The sequence below is a fragment of the Bolinopsis microptera genome, chromosome 5 (assembly GCF_026151205.1).
Source record: "Bolinopsis microptera isolate Bmic1 chromosome 5, MBARI_Bmic_1.0, whole genome shotgun sequence".
Lineage (NCBI taxonomy): Eukaryota > Metazoa > Ctenophora > Tentaculata > Lobata > Bolinopsidae > Bolinopsis > Bolinopsis microptera.
Window position 1 is genome coordinate 19,891,486 of NC_087076.1, and position 25,129 is coordinate 19,916,614.

Consider the following 25,129-nt stretch of genomic DNA (forward strand, 5'->3'; position numbering starts at 1 on the left):
TATGTAGTGTTTTCATTATAATAATGTTATCATACTGATGTTTAAAATTTGTTGCCATATACTCATTTTCATTACAATAACCGCGGTTTCTTTATTGACTACAAGCACTGCTAGGTACTCATTACGATATCCGATTAATTATGTTTCTTCTTGTGATTCCCGATTGGAGCAGGGGACACCTTAATAAACAACATTGGAGCAAGAAAACAACTGTATGAATTGAAGAAATAACGAATATATTTAAATTAGAAGTGAAAATAAATACAGACACTAAAATGATGCCCTGCAAAATAGCTCCAGTAGAAAGAATAACAGTTATTGTAAATGTAAAGTGTTAACAGTCATTTAACAAATAGAACATTACTGAAATTAGTCTGGATATAAGATCTTCTAAATTTCAGTTATCAAACAGGTATTAAACGGGTTTAATTTGAGTCTATTTGGGATATTAACACGCTCGGAGTTCGGTATAAATATAGTCATTTAGAGGGCTCTGAAATGTCAAGTAAGTAACCCAAATGCTATTCTGAATATCTAGGCATATGAAATTCAGTCTTCAACGAACGAATAAGTTTAAGAAATCGTGCAGTTCATAAAACATTAACCAATAAGCCAGAGTCTACCCTTGTCAGCCTCCTCAACTCATCTTATCAACAGGACGTTTATTAGAGCTAGTCTTAGTGTCCTGCAACCACCTCACTTGGGTAGCTGGTCCGTAGCCTTTCTCGTTCTTGGCAGCTATTCGGAAAATAATGGCCGGCTTGTTTGTTTGGTCGACGTGGGCGTTTTGCAGACTGGTGGTCTTCACTGTACAACTAGGACTGTCACCTGTGTTAGTTGAAATGTCACTATTATCCGGTTATCATAGATTTATACTCATTTTGGTTTGGTTCACGTAGGTATTTGGCACTTTGCAGCAGTACACGATATTTCAGATCACAGAAAGGAAATCTGGACGTTGTTACATAAACAACATACGGATAAAAAACAAAAAAACAATGGAGAAAGAAGTAAACTCGTAAACAAAAAGCACATTCCAACCTCTGTAAACGAGAACAAAAGCCAGGGAACTGGGGCTCTCTGTGGACTGGGAGTTCTTTATAGCGAGATACACTGAATACTCTGAGATGTTACCATTGGAGTTGGCTGGTGGGTCCCAAGCCAGGTGTGCGCCATCATTACCCTGACAGTAAAGTCGAATTGTTATTGAGTTACTAACATTATCATATTAAGTCTTAAGTTGCATGTGGTGTTCTGATAAACTAGTATTAGTTTAACAGCATTAGTCGATGTGCGCGGATCGGAGCAACCGACTAGAGTGACGTCACAGGTTCTAATAGTTTTCACTGGATATCTCGGCGCACGAATGAAATACAACTTTACAGATTTCACTTAAGTGATTTAAAAAGTTCATGTAAAAGAGGAATTTGCACGAGAAAAAAACTTTCGCAAGCTTTTCAGTACGTCTTCAGTACAGACGTAAGAGGATGCCAGTGAAATAGTATTTACGCGCACAAACGCGCGAATACGCCAGCGGGAAAACAAATCGACTTTTATTATATTCGAGTGTCCGCGCCCTACAAAAACACAAAGTTCACAATGTGACTACACGGCCCACAATGTGGGAACAGTAAACAGTGACATTTAAGCCTCAAAGACCTGAAGTCTCGGGACACGTCCCATGATATCCGATATTCTACAGCAATAACAAACCTTGCTGATTCTAATAGAAGAGGGAGCCCCAGGGAAGCCAGGAACACAAGTTTTAAATGCAGCTGGCTCTGAAAACTCCCCTCTCCCACACGCGTTTATTGCTGCGATCCTGAACCTGTAGGTTGTACCAGGAGATAGTTCTAGTCGCTCTATAGGCTTGTTTTCATCAACCTGGAAAGTAAAGGTGCCGTGTAGAGACAAAATGTGAACAAAGTATTCAACCATATTGGGTTACATAATATCAAAATGTGCATGAAGTAGATCTGACTGTAAAGAACAAAGAGAAAACCCAATTTCTAATCTTGATAACATCAGCTATAATGAATCACAACTAAACAGATATTGTAAGCAGTATGAACTAGTAACCTCTTCGGAAGATGGTTTGGAATGGTGGTGGGAAACAACTAGACTATTTCCTTTAACCACCGCCACATCGTACCACTCGTTTACATCAGAGTTGTCAAGTCTTTGTATTTGTAGCAAATAAGCATCCGCTGTGAGGGTTATGTTGCAAAATCTTCTCAATATTAGATGATAAAATAATACTGTAGTTAGATTTATTATGGTTGTAATGAATTATATTTTTTTAAGAACCGCAAGGATTTCTGATCAAACACATTATATTTTCCCGAAATCCGTCCCAGAAAGCAAGAACTGTAAACTCCCACTTAATCAGCTAGAAACGATGGAACAAACCAGTAACAACAGGAATCCAGCATATCTCCAGAGTTGATGTGCTTGCTCTGATCAACTGTACACGGTTTGGTATTGGAGGCTTGTCTGTCTCCAGGAACCACATGTCTTTAAAACACGTCTGAATTATTAATAACTATTCACTGATTGTTTTTAGAGAGAAAATCAAGGAACAAATAAATGAATTTTGGAAAACGTAGTAACTAGTAACAGCTATAATAGTAAGTTTGTTTCCACAAAAAAATTGGCTCCACCAACGAGTAATATATAATAACCTGGTTATTATAAGCCCTGTGGTACCCATCTCTCCCACTGATGATATACAGTCTACTGTTAACCACAGCAGACGCGTGACCAGCACGTGACCTCGGTAGAGCGTCCTCGAACCCCTCAGTGTACACCGGCTCCCACGTGATAGTATCTGAATATAATGTGATATCATAATAATGTGTGTGTTAACTGAAACCAAGGTACTTGATATTATATCAGCCATGTAGTGTTTACATCTGCTAATAGTGTCAACAAATCTTCGTGATGGTAAACATAAAAAACTATCAAAGTACCTAGATCAAAGTAATGGACAACTAAACGCACCCATGTTAAAGCAGGCGGTACTATTAGTACACTTGTACTCTTTCTCTGGTAAAAACACGGTCTTGTTCTTCGACTTCTGGTTTATTGCTACCCATCCTCCAAAGATGTACATTCTGAAATCATAAGATATTTAGTTGATATCATGACACGTGCTCTTTAATATTTCTAAAGGTACATACCATGGCAATCCGCCATGGTCCACAAACTTTCAAGATAAGCACTAACGCAGAAATAACTTAACATATGTAACATGACCTCTAAATATATATTACTTGTTGCCGATAACATTAGCAGTATGCAAGCTCCTTGGCAAGGGAGGCAGCCCAATAGCAATGACTGGTATCCAGATCATCTTAGCTAGGTCCAGCCTCCAGAGGTCCCCCATCCGCTCTGCTTTACTGCTCATACCCCCAAATATGTACAGAGCTCCTGACTTCTCGTTAGCGTCTTTAGTGCACACACACGTGTGAGATTCCCGTGGACAAGGTGCCTGGAATGGAAACGTAGAATTTAAATCGTTCTAACCGGCAACTTTGGAACGAAAAAGCAAGCAGTTTTAAGATTTACACTCTTACTGAGAACTGTATATCAGTCCTTAACGAATTAACAAATAATTAACAAATATTTAACAATTAATTAACTAATTAAAAATTAATTAACAATTAATTAACGATTAAATAACTAACATCTAATATAATAAATAAATTAAAAAGTAAATAACTAACATTAATTGATATAATTAATAAATTAACAATCAAATAACAATTAAATAACAATTAAATAACTAACATCTCCAGCAGGATCCTCATGTGACCAGGTAGGACCAGACCCCTCCTCGTTATGAGATATATCTATAGTGTAAATATCGTTCAGATAACGTGGTATAAACTGGTTCTGATCGTCCACCTCGCAGCCTAGACCTCCAAATGTGTACATTGTGGTTCCTACCAGAGTAAAACTGTGCCCCAACCTCGGACATACCTGGTAATTGTCATGTTAATTGAGTTAACCAGAATTTTAGATTTGTTAATGTTTGTTGATCAAGGGAGAAAGTATATTCATAGGTTTACAATCTGGCACCAATTCCTTATCACGGCCAATGTCTGATAAAACCCACAATAACAAACTAAAGTTGTTTTTATTAGCATTATTACTAAACTTACGGTATCTTTATTATTATTCTTATTGATAAAGCTACTTGTCAACATTATTAATGTTAACTTACAGTATCCTTATTAGTGATATTAATGTGAGTCCACTCCCACGTATGTGTGTTCAACATGAACATTTCATTACTGTACTCGCAGTACTCCATCATACCCCCGTGAATGTAGATGTTGTGACCGTGAGCAGCTATACCGAATGCTGCCACCCCGTTCTCAGGAACCTGACCTGATACGTGAGGTTCTGACCACTCGTTAGCTTCTGGCAGGAAAATGTGTTTAGGTAAAAATAGAATAATAGATAATTAAATCAGTTTCAAAGTTGAGTGAGGACAAATATTGTCAAATATTGTCAAATAAGTGCCAATCCTGCTTTACATACAAAACTTAAATTTAATATAGACGTTTATGCCAGGCTCGAACCAGCAGTCGTTCGATTACCAGTTATGGTCACTGCCACTAGACCACCAAATCACGACTAACTAATTTTGAACAAAAGTAACTAACTCGTGTTGTAGACGTGCAGCTCATCAACTATACCCTCGTTTCCTCCTCCCATCACGATTATCTTGTTATCTATTGCCACTGCTCTGTGACCGTGCCTGTCCAATTGTTACCTTTTACTCACGTGATTCCCTACTTAAAAGTTGTTCTTGTTTTGAGGGAATTTCAACAAAATATTTTTGACAATTATCTAAAACCCAACTACAGTAAAACCCCGATTTACCGCGGCCATCTCCTTTTCCCCAAATATGGCTTAACATGCATAATGTAAACAAACAAAACCCCGATTTACCGCAAACTCCACTGTAAATCGGGGTTTTACTGTAATTGGTACTGACATGCATAATGCCATACATAATGCCATACATAATGACATACATAATGACATACATAATGCCATACATAATGACATACATAATGACATACATAATGACATACCTGGGCCTAGGTGTGGGGCCGTTACTCTTAGTAAGAGGAACATAGCGCCACTTGACATTGGCCATGCTCTTCTGGTTGTAAATTCCTTTCTTTAACGTCATCCTATGATGTTTTTTTTTTGTTTAAATCATAGCATCAGGCCATCTACAGCTCTACAGTGACACTGTCAAATATCACCTTTATAAATTTAAGTTATTAAGACTTATAAATAAAAATAAATTAATAAATAATAATTGTTTCTGTTTCTGCCGCTTATCTAGTAATCTACAAATTTAGTAACAGTTATTACCAACAGCTAGTTATCACCAAGAAATGCGGAAACATATTTTCATCATAAATTCCTTGTTATCTAAGAAGTATAAATGCGGTTCTTGTGAATCTAGCCTCTAGTATCTAATTACAATACGTCATAAATGATAAAAGGCACTTTTACTCTTTTAGAAGATCCACGGAACTTCTTCAACCAAACACCGGTTTAACGAGAACTGATTTAATGGCGGATGAAACCTCCCCTCCCTGGCCCCCTGCATGATAATGATAGACCCATAAAACCGGATATTCTGGTTTTTCATACATAATTGGCATAACCAGTTTAACGGGTAAGTAAACAGGGTCTAACTGTGATAAAACAGGGTATAACTGTCCCGGAAGAGCACAGGGTTCTGAGCATGGTTTTAAATCAATTATTTTTATTCTCTGATAATATTAACACGTACCAAGCTTGCTGCAAACCTCGATAAAATACTCCGAGTGCGACTCTTGTCACGTACTACCGATCAGAAGTCAGAGTGCATTTTTTGCAATATTATGATGATTACGTAATTAATATAAATTCATGTAAGTCATATTATGTGCGTGACCTAATTTAGATTTTTTGACGGTCTATAAAATTGATTTTATAGTTGTATTATACCATTTTTAGTAGTAAGTCTAGTGTATAGCAAGGACCAGATTCTGTCAGATTATCAAAAAGTTCAGTGAACATAAATAACTTTCGTCAACTTATAAAAACAATCGGATTAATTCATGTACCAACGTGGTTAACAAACACTTAAAAACAAAAAAGTAATTAAATAATAAAAAGCTTACTATAGAGCTATAGGAAATGATATTATCAACAGGATCACCATGCAAATAGTTCCATCACATGCTTACTAAATCCTTATTATCAACCTCCTATAATAATAGCTCACAATTTGTAACAATATCGGGTATAAAAAGATAAAAGGCTCTAATAGTTATCAGGTATTTTAAGAGGGGAGAGGGGGGGGGGGTTCACCCTGATTCAAGAGGGGGGAGGGGGGGGGGGGTTCACCCTGATTTAAGAGGGATGAGGGGTTCACCCTGATTTAAGAAGGGGGAGGGGGTTCACTCTGATTTAAGAGGGGGGAGGGGGTTTCACCTTGATTTAAGAGGGGGAGGGGGTTCACCCTGATTTAAGAGGGGGAGGGGGTTCACCCTGATTTAAGAGGGGGAGGGGGTTCACCCTGATTTAAGAGGGGGAGGGGGTTCACCCTGATTTAAGAGGGGGAGGGGGTTCACCCTAATTTAGGGGGGAGGGAGGGGGATTTTCAGTACTTTAAGAGGCTCACTAACACCCCTAAGCCCCTACCAAGTACCAAATACCAGTTTTAATCTGTTTAAAGAACTACTGGCTGCTCTCCAACACTGCAAATTATACAATTACGCAATCTTTCAACTTGGTTACAACTAAAAATAAATTGTGAACTGGGTAAAACAGTAGATACTAATAATTACTTAATTCAGAGCGATTCATTGGTTCTTTTGCGATAGTCTAAACGCAATAACTAGCGATTACTAGCGCTGATTTAGCGCTCGTTAGCGCTATTTAGCGATATTTAACACTAGCTAGGGCAGACTAAAAATGTCCGATAACTAGCGCCAACTAGCCAACTTTTGCCGTCTTTCGATAAACACACTTAGAGCATGCACCGTATGTCGTATGTACTGAAAATAGAGAGTATGTACTGACTCAAAACCGGTTTTACGGGAATGCAGTAAAACGATACCGATATCATTTTGGTGCATGATAAGCCACTAAAACCGGTTAAACCACTAAATCTGGGACACCTTCATAACTGGTTTTACTGATAAAACAAGGTTGTTGAGATAAGGAATACTGGAACAGTATTTCACTTATCTCTCAGTTGATCATGTAATATCCGGAGAGGAACATCATTTATGAGTCGCATTGTAATTGTGATGTTTCGGATGAAAATTTCTGATAATTCCTGTATATTAGGATGCATTGAAACTATCGGACTACGATGAATGGGGACTTAGTGTTGAATGTATTATGCGACAAAGGGAAAATGTACTTTTGAGGTAAAATTCAACGTTTCAATAACTATATTTTGATTTTTTGTGAACAACCGAAGATGACACTTCTTGTTCTGGTGATATTGACGACTCTATTGCACGAGATAAAGAGAGTGGAGAGTGTGGTCCTGGGCAACAACCAGTTCATGATCGCTACAAGTGTCACTGTGAGAAAAGGCTAACGAGTCACCATGTTTAGAGAATGTAGAGATGGTCTTGGAACAACTTTAGCATAACATGATGCCAGCTTGAAACAGCTGTGTCCACAGTTTAGACTCTGAAGTCTGAAACCTAGAACTAGACCTTAATATAAAGCTAAAGGTTGCTACTACATCATCCTTGAAGGTTTAAAATATGCATCAGAATTCAATATTTTATCGAACTTCCTAATAATAGTTACCATTTTAACTTTATAAGCTACAAATGTTTTATAAAAAGTTTAAAAACCTAAAACTCATATTATACAATCATTTTTTATTCAAGTCCTATTTTCTTGTGAGGGATCAACATGAGAGTAGTGATCACTAAACATTGATAGTTGAGAATAAAGATCAGAATCTTTATGGGTCCGTGACATCAGACTAGAGTAAATATTGTCGTCCATCATTCCCTGAAACGATAAATCAGCGAATTTAAATTTTCAACAACAAAGTGTTTTAAATGAAACAGATTTAACGAATTCAGAGAGATACTCCAAACTAGCAAACTTGTTGGTAATTTATCCTGCCAAGGTTGAGACGAATTTTTAAAAACTAAAACAGTAAGTGTAACCCGAGAAAAAAACAATCCCAAAACTCACAACGTTAATTAGGTCCTGGAAGACGCCCTCTAAATGTGTATCTCTCACGTGATAGACAATAGTGCACCACATTTCAGAGGTGAGCGGATAAAAACTCAGAGTTCTCACCAACTCCCGAACATCCGAGTAATTTATAGTTCCTCTCCTTTCCTGGTATTATAAACAGTTTAAGTAATTTATAGTTCCTCTCCTTTCCTGGTGGTATTATATACAGTTTAAGCAAAACTAATTTGCAAAAAGGTGATGTTTACCACGCTGAAACCACTATCAATTAATCCTAGAAAACAGTTTCAAGGTAGTTCTATCTCTCAACAATTCACCACGTAGCTACTCTAGAACTATTACCACAGGGTTAACACCCTCGCTCTTACCGCGCGAAAGAAGGAGAAGAAGAGATGATTCCAGAAGGGAGTATCCATAGGAATATTGTAATGTTTACAGAGCTGAACTATGTACTGTGTCATGAGGACGTACTCGTAGCACGATATGTGCTGTAACTGTCTGGTTAAACCGTTCCTTCCTCCCACTATCTGAACCAGAGATGTAGACGTAACATTATGAAGTTATGAGGTAATTGTAAAAGAGGTGACTTCTGTACTAGACTAATATTATAATTCATTAATTAATATTGATGTGTCTAGTTAGGTGCTAGGATAGCTAACTTCTGTAAATTGTGGTGTTTGGCTCTTTGACATATGTTGCGAAAAGTCTTACCCTAAAAAGCTTGTAAACTTTCCGTTTAGCAGCAACATGAAGCACTATCTCGTAGTTTCTACAAAGTACCGTATTTTTAGGTAGCGGTACAGGAAAGTGGGTAAAGTTCTTGATAGATTCAGGGTGTTGTTTACAAAATCTGGAGATTTGTTTGTACCCAGGTGTTCTATAAAGACCAGTCAGAACCTTCGCCTGAGTAGAATTGAAGTGTTATGTCAGGAAGCTACAGTGATATTAATTGTGAAGACAGTATAAATCTTGATCTGGGAAACAAATATGAAATATAATCATAAAAACTGCAATATAAACGTATGAAACTTGCCAGTAAAGCGTAATGGTCAGCGTTGAGATTACTCAAATCCACAAAGTCAGAATGTGTCTCCAGCAGCAGAGTAGCGTCCTGGTGTCTGTCCTGGTGTATTAGAGAGTCTGCCAGTTGCAACACTCCGGAGGGGGACTGGATTTCCGAAGAGGGCGCTAGTTTCAACAGTTCCTTCATCTGGGACATGTGACTTGTGAGCTAAAGTTCAGTAGTTAGGAAAAAGAACTAATTATATTTAATGTTAGCTTATCGTAAGATAACTGTAAATTGGGATCGCTATGCTTTTCAGATACTAATGATAATATAGTCCACTTTTTAGATTACCACCGTTATTTTATTTAGATAAACAGTTGCCTCATAAAACAATCACCTTGTCAACCATCCCAAAGCTCATAAGGACTTTAGAGAGACCTTCAACTATAACCGGGTGTTGGGACTGTTGATGTTCTTTTACTTTCTCGAAGAACTCTAATGCATCCTGTAATAGTGTCATTGGTGTCTCTTTACTGTTGACAGGAAAATGTGCCATGTGGGAAAATATAAGTAGATACACTGTAAATAAATAAATAAATAAATAAATAAATAAATAAATAAATAAATAAATAAATAAATAAATAAATAAATAAATAAATAAATAAATAAACAAATAAATAAATAAATAAACAAATAAATAAATAAATAAATAAATAAATAAATAAATAAATAAATAAATAAATAAATAAATAAATAAATAAATAAATAAATAAATAAATAAATAAATAAATCAATAAATCAATAAATCAATAAATCAATAAATCAATAAATCAATAAATCAATAAATCAATAAATCAATAAATCAATAAATCAATAAATCAATAAATCAATAAATCAATAAATCAATAAATCAATAAATCAATAAATCAGTAAATCAATAAATCGATTGACAGTTTATTTTAAAAGTTGAATGATTATATATCAATTAAATAATTATGATTCAATTAATAATCTTACAAACCTTCTTCCCACGCTCCCTATCAGGACAGTTCATAAAGGAGAAGAGATAATTAGATACAATCCTGGCATGGTTCATGTCCAGAATAGGGTTCAATTTCTTATGTTTTAGGAGCTTCTTTGTCAGATCCAACAATTCACTACATCTCTCAATATCGCCCTAAGAAAAAAAAATAGTTAATGTTATTTACAAAGATGGGATTCGATATAATCACACAAATTGCATCAGATAATCATTTAACAAATTGTTTACAAAAAAACTCATCAACCTATACAATATATTAAATGAACTTTCCATGATAGCTTTTGCGAAATTAAAAAAGGCTAATAACTACCAACTTTTGCAGCAAAAGCAATAGACATTTGTTGAATGCACTGCAGGGAGATGTAGTGAGACGTCGGATTCTCTAGGATATACTGCTGAAACCTAAACGTTATCTTCTCTGGATCATCAGCTGTTCTCGATAACCTGTCAATAAAGTTGAAACTAAGTAAAGTATCTTAAGGTACCTAATGAGCGGTGGAGACATGAGATTATTGACTGCTCACGGTAATTAATATCATGAACATATTTAACATAATATTTTAAAGTCCTGGAATATTTTTGCCCTTAAAAAGCTTTATGAATGCAGGAAAACTATGTCTATTAATGCACTACACGAATGATCTATAATTAGATTCTTAAGAGTTCCTTTCCCAATTGATTACTATAAATTGAAGTGAAGTTAAAGAATTATAAGTTTCGAAGAATCACTTACTGAATAATATCTTTCTTGAGATCTAAGAACCGTTGTTTTTGCATTCTATCAGCCGGGCTTTTATTGAATAATTTTCTGTTAGTGCCTTCAGGTAAAAGAGAGATATACTCGGAATTATAATCGTCCACAACATCTTCAGAACCATGATCGTCCCCAACATCTTCAGAAGCGTGCCTTATGCAGTAGCTGAGGGTGGGTTCAACAGCAGGGGAACTATTCTGGAGTCTAGAGAGAGCTGTACAACTGTGTAGACTCGGGCTGACTAGTCTTGCTAACCGTATCATTGCAGCTAATTTGATAAAAAGGGTTAACGTCGAATTTAATTAAATTGATGCATAGCGCAATCTATTGAAGTGTATGACTCTATAATGATAAGCACATTTATTTACTTTAAATGAATACGATTAAATCTGTAAATCTAACTCCGGCCTAATCAATATAATGATGTTGTCCCAGAAACTCACACAAAACCTGTCCATCAATGATACACTAATAATCCTGTACCTGACAACCATCCCGCTCACATTGGGACCTCCGTTAAGTTTCTCGATGTACCTTAGCTTTAGGGCCAATAAATTTGGTTCACAATAAATTTGGTTACCATAATTTTGGTTACCATAAATTTAGTCACAAATTTCGCAAATTTTTAGTCTACAACAATTTTAGTCACATTTTTCGACTTTTCGAGACCATTTTCCATTCTATTCACCTTAAGAACGACAAATTTAGTCTACTCGTCTGAGCATTACAGATTAAGCTGCATTGCATTACTCAGGAATTTCAATAAGTAAGATCCAGAGTTTGTGACTCTGTATCACTAAATTCTTCAGTACACTGTTCAGTTTCTTTTTCACCCTTTTTCGACTTTAAGACTTTACCATTTTGTCGGTACGACGTAGTTTACGTCCATATGATCCTTCAGCCGTTTCAACAGAGCATGTATTGAGATGGATCGATTAAAAATGTAATGTCCAAGAGGAGCTCTAACCCTTTAAGTGCAATAGGACTTTGGTACGGTTTTGTGCAGTAGGAACGGTGATGTCATAATATATTAATAATAAACAATGTTAGCTTAATAATATTCATGTCATATTTGCTCTACTGAAATTTTGGTCTGCTTTAAAATTAGTCGCCGAAAAATTTAGTCTCATGAAATTTGGGTTACGACAATTTTAGTCAAAAGTTTGACTAAATTTATGGTAGACTAAATTTGTCGTTCTTAAGGTAGTTCGACAGATAAATTTCGCCAGAAATCACCCGGGCTGTCGAACTTCGGTACATGTCGAACTGGAGTCCAGGAAGTGCGTACTCTAGAATCCAGATAATATCATTCTGTTCGTGTGTTATAATCTTATTATGAGCCATCAACAAGAAGATATATGATGATGATGTCCCAGGAACACATACAAAACCTGTTTTCGGTACGTGTCGAACTGGAGTCCAGGACGTAGTGCGTACTCTAGAATCCAGATAATATCACTCTGTTCGTACGTTATAATCATATTAAGAAGATATGATAATGTCCCAGGAACGCCTACAAAAACCTGTTCATTAAAAGCTGTTCATGAAACCTTTCTGTACGGTAGAAAAATGCACGATTAGAATAAATGAACTTATGAACATGAGTCTGTGGCTTTTTTTTCAAATTTTTCGATGCTGGGTTTTAATAAAGGTCATTATTTTTATATTATATCATACAAGTGAAACACTAAAAATAGGCTTACAAGCGCCCAAACGGATAGTATCATGGCATAATTAATGCTATAGGAAACCAACTATCTTAAACAAAAGAAGAAAAGAGGGTGAATCTTGGCAAATGATTAACAATTTGAAATTGAGCCACTTCAGTCACTTTATCTCTTTAAGTTATAATATTTTCCGGGAATTATATGCACTAAAACTCTTGGACACTGAGAGCTGATAATTTGCAGATATTTCCCGCATGTTGTCCTGTGTGGTAATTTCTAATGCTGGAAGTTATGAGCTAATGTGTTTTATGAGTACAGAGTAGAGTAGCTTGAAGATTTTGAAAGAGGGAGTACAATAAGTAAAAGGGGTAAGAGGATCGTGACTTATGTTGGTCTAGAAAAGGAAAAACAGGAGGTTTTTTTTAATCAGGTGTTGCAGGCACGTGAAAAATCTTGGGAGAGGGGACGATAATGTTATAAATAATTTAAGTTGTTCAGTAAAATATAATTAGATGATAGGAACTTGGCTAAACTGTTGCTGAACTGTACAGGTGCTGAGGTGTAATTGCCGTGGTGCTGAGTATAATATGATGAATTAGTTCTCCTTCATAGGTAAAATAATATAATAAATGTCTCTTTTATTTCCACACTAATTCACACACCAAACTTAAAATTCTATCAAAACACAAATATTCTAATACGTCTCTTATCTCTAGTTTTAAAAAGTCAGGGGTGCAGCCAATAATGCTTTTATGGAGCGATGGCCAGGATTATTATCAGTAGACGAGTAGCTGGTATGGCAGTGAACATTTTCTGATTTCTAATGTAGCCGGTAATTATTATTATTGAAAGTGCTTTCGTAGCTAAAATGTTTGTTCAGCGTATTTCGGAAGGGTATAAGCGAGGTATCTACGTGCTGATGGTGGTGATTTGTTTAGATAGTTTACTAATACTAAGTCATGTTGTGAGGTGTGTTATGTTGTGACCGTTGAGATTTCCTTAAACCTGGAATATTATTCAGTAAACACTAAACAGGTTTGCCAGCTTTCCTCGTCATTGCCTTTTGATTGGTGTTCAAATGCTGGGAGCCTGTACCACTATTGTTTACAGTTCATCAATATTCGAGTGTGGATCGTTGCTAGTACTACTGTTTTTACAGCTTTTGCATGACCAGGAAGGATTCGCTCTTATAGCTTAGAGCTCTAGTTCCAGACTTTGATAACGATTCGTATTTATAATGCTTAATTGCTTTGCATGTTGCACAACAAAGTAATGGATAATTCTTTGTTAAACGTGTTTTACAAGTGGCACATTAAATAGATTTGATCGGTGGATCTATTTGATTAGTTATAATATTGATAATATTTAATAATTAACACTTAGTTAAGAACTTATAATATGTACTTATTTATAAAATGTAGTTTTTATAGAACTAGAAAAGCCCTGGGTACTGGGTCCTGGGTCAGGATCAGGGTCAGGGTCCTGCGTCAGGGTCAGGGTCAGGGTCAGGGTCAGGGTCAGGGTCAGGGTCAGGGTCAGGGTCAGGGTCAGGGTCAGGGTCAGGGTCAGGGTCAGGGTCAGGGTCAGGGTCAGGGTCAGGGTCAGGGTCAGGGTCAGGGTCAGGGTCAGGGTTAATTGTATTAAGTTATATTTTCGGGGGGTCAATTATCGGGGGTCAATTGTCGGGGGGTCAATTGTCGCCCAACCGTATACAAATTGTAGTGCTGTATCTGCGTGACTTCCTCCCTGAAAATTTTGTGTCGCGCGTGTCATAGAATGTCATATGTCCAAGTAATAGTATGTTATAATTGTCTGTCATACTGGCATAATAATAATAGTGATTGAATGCTGTTCTGGGTCATTGGTTTGATATAAAGATCATGACCGTAAGTGTGATTGTATTGTTATCAGCCTTGATTAAGTTAGACAGTGGTGGTTGATTTCAGAAATAGTTGGCTGAGTATTAATTTTAATGGTTAAATAAGCATGGTAGGCCGGGATGGGATTAGATAGTGTTTGAAAGAACCAATCAGATCATTTCTAGCTGCGATGCTGAACAGTGAGCAGCTGATCTTGATTTACTGCGTAATATAGCAAATAATGATGATAGCCAGTCTGAAATTTTGGTGTAATTATTTGTAATCCTCTTTCCATTGTACAATAGGCTGCACCCTCTAATGAACGTAGTTGTTGTTGCTTTTACGTCACATTGTTGACGTTTTGTGTAATTTAAAAGACTTTATCAATCAGCTCAACTTCATGGCTTAAACAAGTATTATTTAGGACTACATTACATTAAACCATTATAAACCCCTCCGGGATAGAATAAGATTCTGATAATCCCGGCTCCCGCTAAATAGATTCTGATAATCCCGGCTCCCGCTGTTAGTTTTTTCCCGCTGAATAAATAACCCCGGCACAGCTTTTATAATCCCGCCCCGCTAATTTGGCTCAACAAGATTTGTTTTGTTTTGACATTCGATGAGAATTTCAACCGCGTACTGTCACGTGTTTTGATGACGTGTATCACGTGACTAACTACTACGACGCGCATTGGTAAAAAATGTCACGTGACCTATGGCTTAACGTAAGAACTATAAATACACTCGATCTACGTATCGGTCTAATTGCAGGCGCTGGCAAAACTCCAGCACACTGCTTACATTACTTAAACTCTTACATTAATTGGACCAGTTCCAAAACTTGTCTCGACGGTTACATTTGATTTTGTCCGGTTCGGTTAATTTTGTCGTGTTTGATATAAGCCATGTATTATAGTCGTCTACTTTGATAAACTTCATGACACGATATCATTATTAGCTTTTATCGCTTGCCAGGCTTAACTCGACGCCCCTTATCGATATTCATATTCATTCAACGTTCTGACTGAGGAATAATGTTTAGATATAACGCCAATTTCAAAAGTCATAGTACCTTAGTTGTATTTATTTGGTAGTCCCCAATTCCATTTCATATTTTCCATAATGATCTCATAATCATATAGCTATATTTAAGAGTAAAATGTCAAATTTGTTGGTCCTAGCACTAACCCGGAGGGGTTTATAACACATAACACCGGCACGCTTAAGTTATATTAAAATAACCCCTCGTGCTAAAGCACGTCGGGGTTATTTTCATAATAATCCCTCGTGCTTCGCACTCGAAATTATTATAAACTTTTCCCGCGCGTCGCGGGAAAAATTGAAATATAATCCCTGCGCATGCCGGGGTTATGTGTGTTATAATATCATATATATAATTTGTAACATTAATTTTGTCAGACTATCAGAAGTGCTACGAAATGAACCTGAAGATATCAGCTGTAACAAAAAAGTGGCTGACCATTTTTGCTCTCATCTTCTATGCCCATGCTAACAGTGTATGTGTCTCTATTCGGTACGGATTCCTAGCCGATGCTTTCACCAAAAGGAATGTGCCAGGGAAGGTTTATGGTTTTGTTGGGACGAGTATATTTGCAGGCTTTGTATTCATGTTCGTTACCCAACTGACGGAAAGGGCAATGAGGAGATGGAATTCTAGGGTCATCATCGTAGGCAACATGTTAGGATATGCAATTATTTCGCTTCTCACTGGCTTTGCTTACCGTATCAATAACACATCCACAATGATAGCCATCTCAGCTGTGTTGAGGATATGCCAGGGACTTTTGGTTTATTCAGGCACTCTTGTACCGATCGATTTCATCAATGCAAACTTTCCCGAAGAGTTTGACATGGTCAACGGGCTCGTGAATATGGGTTACTTTAGTGGGCATGGGGTGGCTGAAGCTGTTGGCTGTGTCATCTATGACAAAATAGGATACGAAGCAGCTTACGGATTCACTACGGTCGTTGCACTTCTTGCAGCAACAAGTTCCTTTTTCTTCATACCTAAATCAAGATCATACTTGTCCACTGGAGATGACATATCGGATGATGATCTAACGATGTTAAAAATAGGATCGAACAAAAATAAGCTCACAAAGTTATTAATAATTCCAATGATAGCTACAATGCTCATTAATGCAAACTATGGAGTAATTCAAGTACGGATTTATCATTTTCGTAAACATTAATGCAAAAATAATATTATACAACAATAATCAATGATCACAATTTCTAGTTATATATTTAAACTACATCTCTCACCCCTCCGTTGCAAGATCCTTCAAAGCTTCAACATTGACGTTTTCTTCAGGTCACAGTAACCCCCTTTCTGAAGGAAGAGTTCAACAAGTCTATTTCTTACGGCGGAACAGTTCTGACACTAGTCTCAGTTGGAATGGCGATTGGAAGCGTTAGTGTCGGTGTAATTCTCCAGAAAAAGATTCTAAACCCCTTGACTGCGATGGGGATTGGTGCCACGTGCATCTGCATTGGACTTCTGGTAACCTTCCCTCCACAATCTTTACCTGCTTTGTATGAACTCAGTCCAATAATGGCATATCCTGGAGTCTTCTTGGCTGGTTTAGGAGACCCCATTATGACTATAGCTACCCTTAGAGCCCTCTACGACATCCAGGTACGTGCTTAATAATAATAATAATAATATTGTTTGATATAATATTGTATATTTTTGTATTGATTGTGGTATTTTGTGTGCCAGATTCAGCAATGGGTTCTTGCTGAATCACTGTATATTACACTCTGTGACTAGTCCCTTTGATCCATCTCTTGCCCTACAAGCCCTGTTTCTTGTCTATACAGCATATAATTATCATGTATCACATTGTAGTATGTAATAAACATTTGTAGTAGTGTAGGATTGTTTGAATTTCTTTTTGCTATGTTTTATAATATTTATTTGTATAATTTGTGAGTGTTTCTCCCGCTTTTCTTCCCTTGCGCAGCAAGCCCTGTCTCTTGTAAAAACAACCTTGAAAGTTTTGTAGATACATATAGTTTCTACACCTTTATCCTCTGGTCCCTAGGGTCAGCTGATCCCGGGCCAGAGGAAAACTACCGACTGCCAAGGTCTGACGCCTAGGCAGTCGAGACCTCTTATTGAGACCCTTTATAATAATAAAATTTGGTAGCTTAAACACAAACTCTAAGCTCAGTGGATAAACCACAAAACCTATGCTCTATTGTGTGAAACAAAGATACTAGATCAAGATGACTATCAAGGAGTGTATGCATAGGACATACAAGTTTTGGAACGAAGATGACATGCTTATGAAGCGAGCTAACAGTCTAATTGCTAATAAGTTCAAAAAGATCAAGACATTAGGTTGCATCCTAAACAGTTTAAGCAAATAACATAAAGTTATTTTGTCAATTAATCGCTTATGCCACTAACTAAGAGTTCGGACATTTTCAGATTGTCACCACCTTTAAATAAAAAAGTAAGTAGTGTATCTAGGCTCTGTGCCGCCCGACCTCTAAATTTAATCATGGGGGCTAGCTATCTAAAAATATAATTTAATACATCACAACATAAAAAATAATTTACTCTTTCAGCTGCAGAAAAGGGGGTCGTTAACCCCAAAAATGGTAACAAGGATAACATCAATATGGATTATGGGATACTGCACTATGTATTTTGCAGGATCTTTCATCGCCGGGACACTAACGGATTACTTTTCTTACTCAGGTATGTTAAACATTTATGAAAATGAAAATGAAAATGAAAATGAAAATGAAAATGAAAATGAAAATTAAAATGAAAATGAAAATGAAAATGAAAATGAAAATGAAAATTAAAATGAAATGAGGTATTTTCATATAATTACGTCATGATTAACCAACAACACAAGGAAGTTGCGTCAATGTGAACAAAACTATAATTTACAAAATGTGAACAAAAGTATAATTTAAATTTACATTTAAACACTCAAAACAAAGGTTTTCTTTGCACAACTTTAATAAAAGTTGAAATAATACACTAAATAGTGTATAATATTATTAAAATATTATAGATTTCTCTATCATATTATATTTTCAGAGTTAGCAGAGATTTTAGCTGGATTTTGTCTCATAGCTTTACTTATCTGTATTGTGATGAGACTTTACGTCAAAGATAAGGCAGACGAGGACGAAGAAAAGATGGCATTGATCAAACAATGAAGATGGTAAAGCTGAACTGTTTTAATAATTAACACTATATATATATTTAATCTGTTTCAAACAAGTGAAACACTCGAAATGTGTAGACAGACGAAATAATTCGTGAAATATGAAACAATTTGTGCCAAGTTAGAATGATGAAAACTAGTAAAATGATGTGTTGGCTTTTTATAAATACATAATTCATATTTTTACTTTTTTACGTTTGAAAAAAATTAAAAATACATATGACTGGTCATCGCTATAATTTTTATTGATTTTTCTAATATTATATAATATTATGTGCGATATTCTAGCAATGAGTCAATTAATTATAATAATTTATTAACTGATCATTGATTTTATCTAATTATGAAGAAGACCTTTTTTATAAACATTTAATTATTTCATATGATATGATCATTTATGCAATCAAAATCACTATACACCCATAATCATATGATCAAAACACAAAGCTTTGAAATATACTTTTTTCTGTTTGAGATTTGAATAACGTTACTGTAATGTTCCAAATTATATTTTAAATGTTCAAATGTTCAAATGGTTTCCATGATTCAAATGAAAGATGAAAGGCGAACCTTAAACGATAGAAAGGTTATAAAGTGACGAGAGACTCTTTTCTATTTTTCAATAACTGTAAAATTTTATCTAAATTAGAGATTTTTTTGCATTCTTTCAAACCCTGTTTTACTGTTCTAAATAAAGAAAAATGTTCATTAACTGTAATTAAGCCTTGGACAAAATGCCATGCACGAAATGGCAGTCAGTCTTTTGGGGCCAAAACAGACATTAACTCCTGGCCAGAATTCAGGTATATTACTAATGCTTTTCATACAAGTTACAACAAAGTCTTCATGTTATGTATCCTCAATAAATGAAACAGTAGTGTTGTAATTAGTTTAAAACTATATATTATATAAATACTGCAGCCAGCATAGGTGAAAATAAGTTCAAAAAGTGGCACCTTTTTTTAAACCTGGCTTTTTTGTGAGATATTTTTACCTTTGCGGCTAGGGCTATCGCTGAATTTTAAAAGGTCTTTGCAACTTCAGTTTAAGTTATCATTAATTTTCTGGGAGTTTCTTCATGTGCTTGCTATGACAAGATGATCAAGATCCCTGCAAATTTTATGCAGTTTAGAAACGCTTTGAAAATAAATAAATGGGAGAGCAGGGTCAGCTCTGGAGACAATGACTGGAATGAATGCTGGCCGCAGGCTGAATATTTGGAGCAAAATGTTCAATTTTATTGCGCTCTGGGACTTCCAAACAGGTTAAATTAACCTCTCCCAAGCCAAATTTTCTTCAGGTTATCTTTTCACTTGAATTTTTTCAAAATTTAGCCTAGCTTTGAAATTTTAACGTAAGGAGGGGCAAAAAAGGCTATTTTCAGTGGTGGCACCCAGCTAATTAGCTCTCTGTAACACGATAAACCGGTTTAAACTGGTTTTAAACAGGATTTCAGATAAACTGGCTTAACCAGTTTACATAAACCGGTTATGTCAGCCCCTACTAGCTCCTATATATAATACCGATACTGAGAAATGCGGGACAGATTGTCCTGACATGACTCAAGCTCAGGCAGTGATACTGTTGTAGTTGTCTGTACACTATATTATATATGCATGTTGTAGAATTAGTAATTAGTATGTTTGTTTAGTAGGGATTAGTGCCATATAAGGTAGTGTTTTCTTGGTAATAAATAAGTGGGCATGTAAAGCTATTGATTGACCAGCTTTCAGCAGCGATCAAATCAACTAAATTTCTAAATTTTAACTAAATAGTATGTTTAATAAACATGTTGAATTCATTCCGAAAATAATAAAATCTTAACTTATAAAGTTATAAAGCATTATTTTACGTTTGAATGGTCGTATTATGTTATTATTGGTGATTTCTTTTTAATCACTAAAAAAATAGAAAATAAGAGGCATTTAAGAACATCGAAGTTCAAGAACATGAGCTTATCGAACATTTCTGGAATGTCAAATATTAGATTTGTTAGTTCGCAACAATTCATTTTTCGTCATTGTTTATTAGTTTATAATACTCAGTCACATCAGAAACGAGAAAAACATGACAGAATTTGAAAAAAAACATCTTTCCTCCCACATAAACCTTCAAGTGGACACAAACATTCAAGTCTTTGTAGATCCAAGTATGTACCATAATCATATTACTTAAATCTACATAATTGCATAATTGAAATAAGTGCGGGTATGGCTCAATTCCAATCCTATCTCGGACTTGTTAAGCTGTTAGCAAGATAACACGTACCTTACAATGTTATGACATGGTATTAAAGATTGCATAATTTACACAATTCCCAGCTCCAACCTCTCAAGGGTGGCTATCAGAACGGGCGCGTAAGTGGCTGATCATCTCAACACTAATCTTCTACGGCCAAGCTGTTTCCATCTGCTGCTGCATTAGGTACGGGTTCCTTGCAGATTCCTTTGCTTCAAGGAATGTAACAGGGAAAGTATACGGGTCTCTTGGGAGTAGTCTGTTTATAGGGTATTGTGTCATTTTCTGCTCCAGACTAACAGAGAGGATCATGAAGAAGATGCGATCCAGGGATCTGCTGGCTGGCATCATGATGGCCTACTTCTTGCTGAATATAGCCACGGGTTTAGTGTACCAGATTGAGAACACCACAGTAGTCATCGGAGTTTCATTCTGTTTGAGGATACTCCAAGGTATATTTGCATATCCAGGCTACCTCGTCCCCATCGACTTCATCAACGCTAATCTTGGAAAGAATTTAGATTTTGTGAATGGTCTTCTGAACCTGGGTTACTTTACAGGTCAAGGAATGGCTGAGGTTATAGGTTGCATTCTCTATGATAATTACGGGTACAACTCAGCTTTCATGTTCTCTGCAGGAGTGGCCTTACTGTCAGTCATCCTCATAATGTTCCTCATACCCAACACAAAGACGTACCTTTCCACCCCTAAAGACATTCCGAGTGAGATGCAAACGGAGAAGGGACTGACAAGCGACCAATCGAGACTGAGCAAGTTCCTCATCATTCCTATGGTTGCCTGCATGTGCATTAATGCAAGTTACGGTGTACTACAGGTGAATATCATGATAATTTTAGATTTTTTAAGTGACACAGTTTTATTTTGGTTTTAGCTTATGTGCAGTTCACATAATATGATAATAATGAAAATCATAGTTTGTAGTATAACAGTATACACCAAATCATTGGTAAACACTAACATTTTAACATATTACTATAGGTTGCGGAGACGCCCTTTCTGAAGGAGGAGTTCCACAAGTCTATAACCTACGGGGGCACAGTCCTAATTCTAGCTTCAGCCGGAATGGCAACAGGAAGCTTCATCACTGGCATCCTCCTCCAGAAGAAGATATTCAACGCCTTCACAGTGATGGCTATGGGAGCTTTGTGTCTGTGTCTAGGAATGTTGATAACCTTCCCGCCGGAATTCATACCAGCAATGTACCATGAAGCTCCGATAACGGCCTTTCCTGGACTCTTCATCGCTGGGTTCGGATACCCTTTCACTACCCTTGCCTCACTTAGAGTTCTCTACAACATCCAGGTATCTATCACTCGTTAGTAGGAAGTAGGAATAAGAAGTAGGAAGTAGGAATAAGAAGTAGGAAGTAGGAAGTGTTATTAAATATAATATCAAGTAATATGATAGACATATTGTTTACGAATCAAATTTTTTGTAAATCTCATTTCATCTGAACAAGAACCGCGACCGAGCATAATAACACTAATCGCAATAATATCTCCTAGATGCAGAAGAGAAGAGTGTTACCACCGAAAGTAGTTACGAGAATAACAGGACTCTGGTTGATTGGGTACTGTTCTGTTCTCTACCTGGGCTCCTTCGTAGCTGGGGTAATGACGGACTATGTTTCATACTCAGGTAGGTAACGTTCTTCGTGTCTTTTAGTAAGGGGTCATTCACATATTATAACGTAATCACTTTTTTGCATAGCCCCCCCACCTTCCGTAATCAGTTTTATGCATAGCTTTTGTGTCAAAATTACACATGGAAACCATCCCCCCGCCCCCCCCCCCCCCCCCCCCCCCCCCCCCCCCCCATTCGGCTGATTACGTAATATGTGAACCCCTAATGATGATACTATAGACTTATTATAGACAAGTTTACGAAGGTACCAAGATTTTCAGGCTTAATCTTTAAAAAATTATATAATTATGCTAATCGTCTTTCATTTCCACTGATAGTTACTTTAAACATTATTAAGTTGATTTTTGCATTTGTTATGTGCCCAATATTTAAATTGAACTAAATAATGTTGAGTAAGAAAGCCAAATCTCAACTTGTTATTTTCAGTGATGGCGGGGATACTCTCCACATGTTGCCTGCTGGCAATGGTCACGTGTGTGCTTATGAGGTTCATCTTCAGATTCAGCTTGGAAGTTGACCCTGACAGGAAAACAACGACAGTGATAGCTAATCCTGGTTTTGATGAAAACCATACCGTTATATTTGGTATAAAAACAAAACAATGCGAAGGGCCGTGCGCATGAGGGGTGTGAACTGTGAACACTACAGTAGGATCCGAACAATATTATGGGTCGGGGACATCTGTCTCAGGCTGAACACAACTACACAATGGGGAGCCAATAGCATTAAATGGCAGATAAGCGAAAATGTTAAATACATGAGAAAATTTACTCGAATTCTGTGAAAATTTCCCAATTTAAGCCCGTTTTATGCCGTTAGCTACCCTGCATTTGTGTATCTTTAGAGAGTGGTGTATTTTCTTAATACTCGATATGTAAAGATTTAAATGAATCCTTTGATTATTACATTATACATTAAATGACAAATTCTTTCAGTTTCAGTGCGGATATAATACAAATATGTTTGCTAAATTTGTGTCATTATGATATGTATGATTGATTGATTTGAAAGATTTCAATTAAAAAATGCTCTGAAATCAATAGACAGTTTGCAGTAGTACTGTTCCATGTACAACTTCTATTTTAACTATATTTTGTATTGTGGTTTTATAAATCATTGTTATATTGTTATAAGGCGTTACTGCCGCTCCGGTTAGGAGCAATTAACTACAAGATATTTTATTTGGCTTATCTCATAACAATAACATTCAGACCCACCACGTAACTTTAGCTCGGATATACAAAACGCACGATCACCTGCAACAATAAATCAATCCAGAAAATCGCTGAAAATAACTTAGAGAAGGAGGGAACTTCGGTGTAATTAATTAACACATGACTGGCGTCACGCCCCGCATAACAGACTCTTCCTATACGGACACGTTCATTTGAGTTTGAGGATATTGGTAAATATAAGTGACCCTATTAAATGGCACAGTGTAGTTGAATTTGTCACACTATGAAATTACATAAACCCTTGATGGTTAGGATAATCGTATCATCCTCTAGGCTAACTTTGTCACATAACGATATCTTAATCAGGTGATAAGATATCGCTTAAATACGGCCGGCACGGAAATGGTTACATTGTCACACTATAAACATGTGACGGAGTAAATATGGACCCCTTGCTGCCGTTTTTGACCAAATTTTTGAGTGTCCAGTTGATTGGATGGGTACATATGACCATTACCTACATATTTGACGATTTTTTTCGTTAGATGGTGCACTCAGGTTTACTCTGTCACACATTAAAGAAAATATGCGATGAATGTTTAGGGCACCCTGATAAGCAATGCTGAGTAGTGTAGGTTTATTTGATGGCCTGAAAGTGCTGGGAATTGTTATTATATCATATAGTCGTAAGAAATTAAAACACAGAAGGCACAACCAAGTTTACTTTGTCACATAATCTTGATGATATCTGAACATGTGTGAAATTGAACAAATAATGATATACCAGCTTAAACCCCTTATATTACGTACTATGGATCAAACAACACTGCTAGTACCATGCACCAGTCACATGAATCATTATCAGGTGGTAATATGTTAACAGTGTCACAATTAAACTACCACAACATGGTCAAAAATAGGATAATTTCGTCACAAAAAAATTATCATAACTCTGTTAGCTCCTTGCTGGCAAAATAACTAGTTTATCGAAAAATTTTTGATGATTAAGTTTCATAGTATTCTAATAGAGTATAGTTCTTCAAAATAGGGGCAAGATATGTTTACTTTGTCACATCAGTTATTATAAGAGTTAGGTAATCGTCATCAGATTAAAAGATATTTTTCGTAGTTTGGATCGATTAATATACCTGTAATAAAGCACCCTATGCCAATTTTAACGTGCACTATCTTGATATTGTTGGGGCAGGGAAAGTTAATTTTGTCACATTTTCAGTGTCATTGACAAATTAATCTAAAATTGT

The 25,129-nt window shown here is 36.2% G+C and overlaps 3 protein-coding genes across 4 annotated transcripts; 1 reads left to right on the top strand and 2 right to left on the bottom strand.

Annotated features, from left to right (window-relative positions):
- Positions 1–215: 215 nt before the first annotated feature.
- LOC134814720 (host cell factor 1-like) lies at positions 216–5,216 on the bottom strand. The gene is made up of 12 exons (XM_063822904.1): positions 5,106–5,216; positions 4,671–4,765; positions 4,226–4,425; positions 3,790–3,981; positions 3,273–3,490; positions 3,001–3,113; positions 2,682–2,827; positions 2,410–2,527; positions 2,080–2,207; positions 1,714–1,884; positions 1,042–1,183; positions 216–828 (listed from the first exon to the last, which is right to left on the bottom strand). Exons 1-12 carry the CDS (start codon positions 5,204–5,206, stop codon positions 638–640), a joined length of 1,815 nt encoding a protein of 604 aa, XP_063678974.1. The 5' UTR covers positions 5,207–5,216; the 3' UTR covers positions 216–637.
- A 1,585-nt stretch (positions 5,217–6,801) lies between these two features.
- Positions 6,802–11,313, bottom strand: LOC134815599 (uncharacterized). 2 transcript variants are annotated; one of them, XM_063824151.1, is made up of 9 exons: positions 11,029–11,313; positions 10,610–10,739; positions 10,275–10,430; positions 9,651–9,758; positions 9,281–9,457; positions 8,959–9,150; positions 8,616–8,774; positions 8,245–8,394; positions 6,802–8,055 (listed from the first exon to the last, which is right to left on the bottom strand). In XM_063824151.1, exons 1-9 carry the CDS (start codon positions 11,310–11,312, stop codon positions 7,924–7,926), a joined length of 1,488 nt encoding a protein of 495 aa, XP_063680221.1. In that variant the 5' UTR covers position 11,313; the 3' UTR covers positions 6,802–7,923. The 2 variants fall into 2 exon arrangements, with proteins under 2 accessions (XP_063680221.1, XP_063680222.1); XM_063824152.1 differs by lacking the exon at positions 6,802–8,055 and having other exon boundaries at positions 8,337–8,439.
- A 10,122-nt stretch (positions 11,314–21,435) lies between these two features.
- Positions 21,436–23,796, top strand: LOC134815781 (uncharacterized). The gene is made up of 4 exons (XM_063824370.1): positions 21,436–21,862; positions 22,027–22,350; positions 22,554–22,686; positions 23,119–23,796. Exons 1-4 carry the CDS (start codon positions 21,596–21,598, stop codon positions 23,313–23,315), a joined length of 921 nt encoding a protein of 306 aa, XP_063680440.1. The 5' UTR covers positions 21,436–21,595; the 3' UTR covers positions 23,316–23,796.
- Positions 23,797–25,129: the final 1,333 nt, after the last annotated feature.

Bases quoted from the DNA above. Each gene is read 5' to 3' on its own strand.
- LOC134814720 (XM_063822904.1), bottom strand. From the start codon at position 5,206: ATGACGTTAAAGAAAGGAATTTACAACCAGAAGAGCATGGCCAATGTC. The intron at 4,766-5,105 runs GTATGTCATTAT...ACAATTGGACAG, and splicing joins GGCCCCACACCTAGGCCCAG to GCACGGTCACAGAGCAGTGG. The intron at 3,491-3,789 runs GTTAGTTATTTA...TTTCCATTCCAG, and splicing joins ATGAGGATCCTGCTGGAGAT to GCACCTTGTCCACGGGAATC.
- LOC134815599 (XM_063824151.1), bottom strand. From the start codon at position 11,312: ATGATACGGTTAGCAAGACTAGTCAGCCCGAGTCTACACAGTTGTACA. The intron at 9,151-9,280 runs GCAAGTTTCATA...AATTCTACTCAG, and splicing joins CTGACCATTACGCTTTACTG to GCGAAGGTTCTGACTGGTCT. The intron at 8,395-8,615 runs GTAAGAGCGAGG...TTATAATACCAG, and splicing joins TCTTCTCCTTCTTTCGCGCG to GAAAGGAGAGGAACTATAAA.
- LOC134815781 (XM_063824370.1), top strand. From the start codon at position 21,596: ATGGCTGAGGTTATAGGTTGCATTCTCTATGATAATTACGGGTACAAC. The intron at 21,863-22,026 runs GTGAATATCATG...ATATTACTATAG, and splicing joins CAAGTTACGGTGTACTACAG to GTTGCGGAGACGCCCTTTCT. The intron at 22,687-23,118 runs GTAGGTAACGTT...TGTTATTTTCAG, and splicing joins GGACTATGTTTCATACTCAG to TGATGGCGGGGATACTCTCC.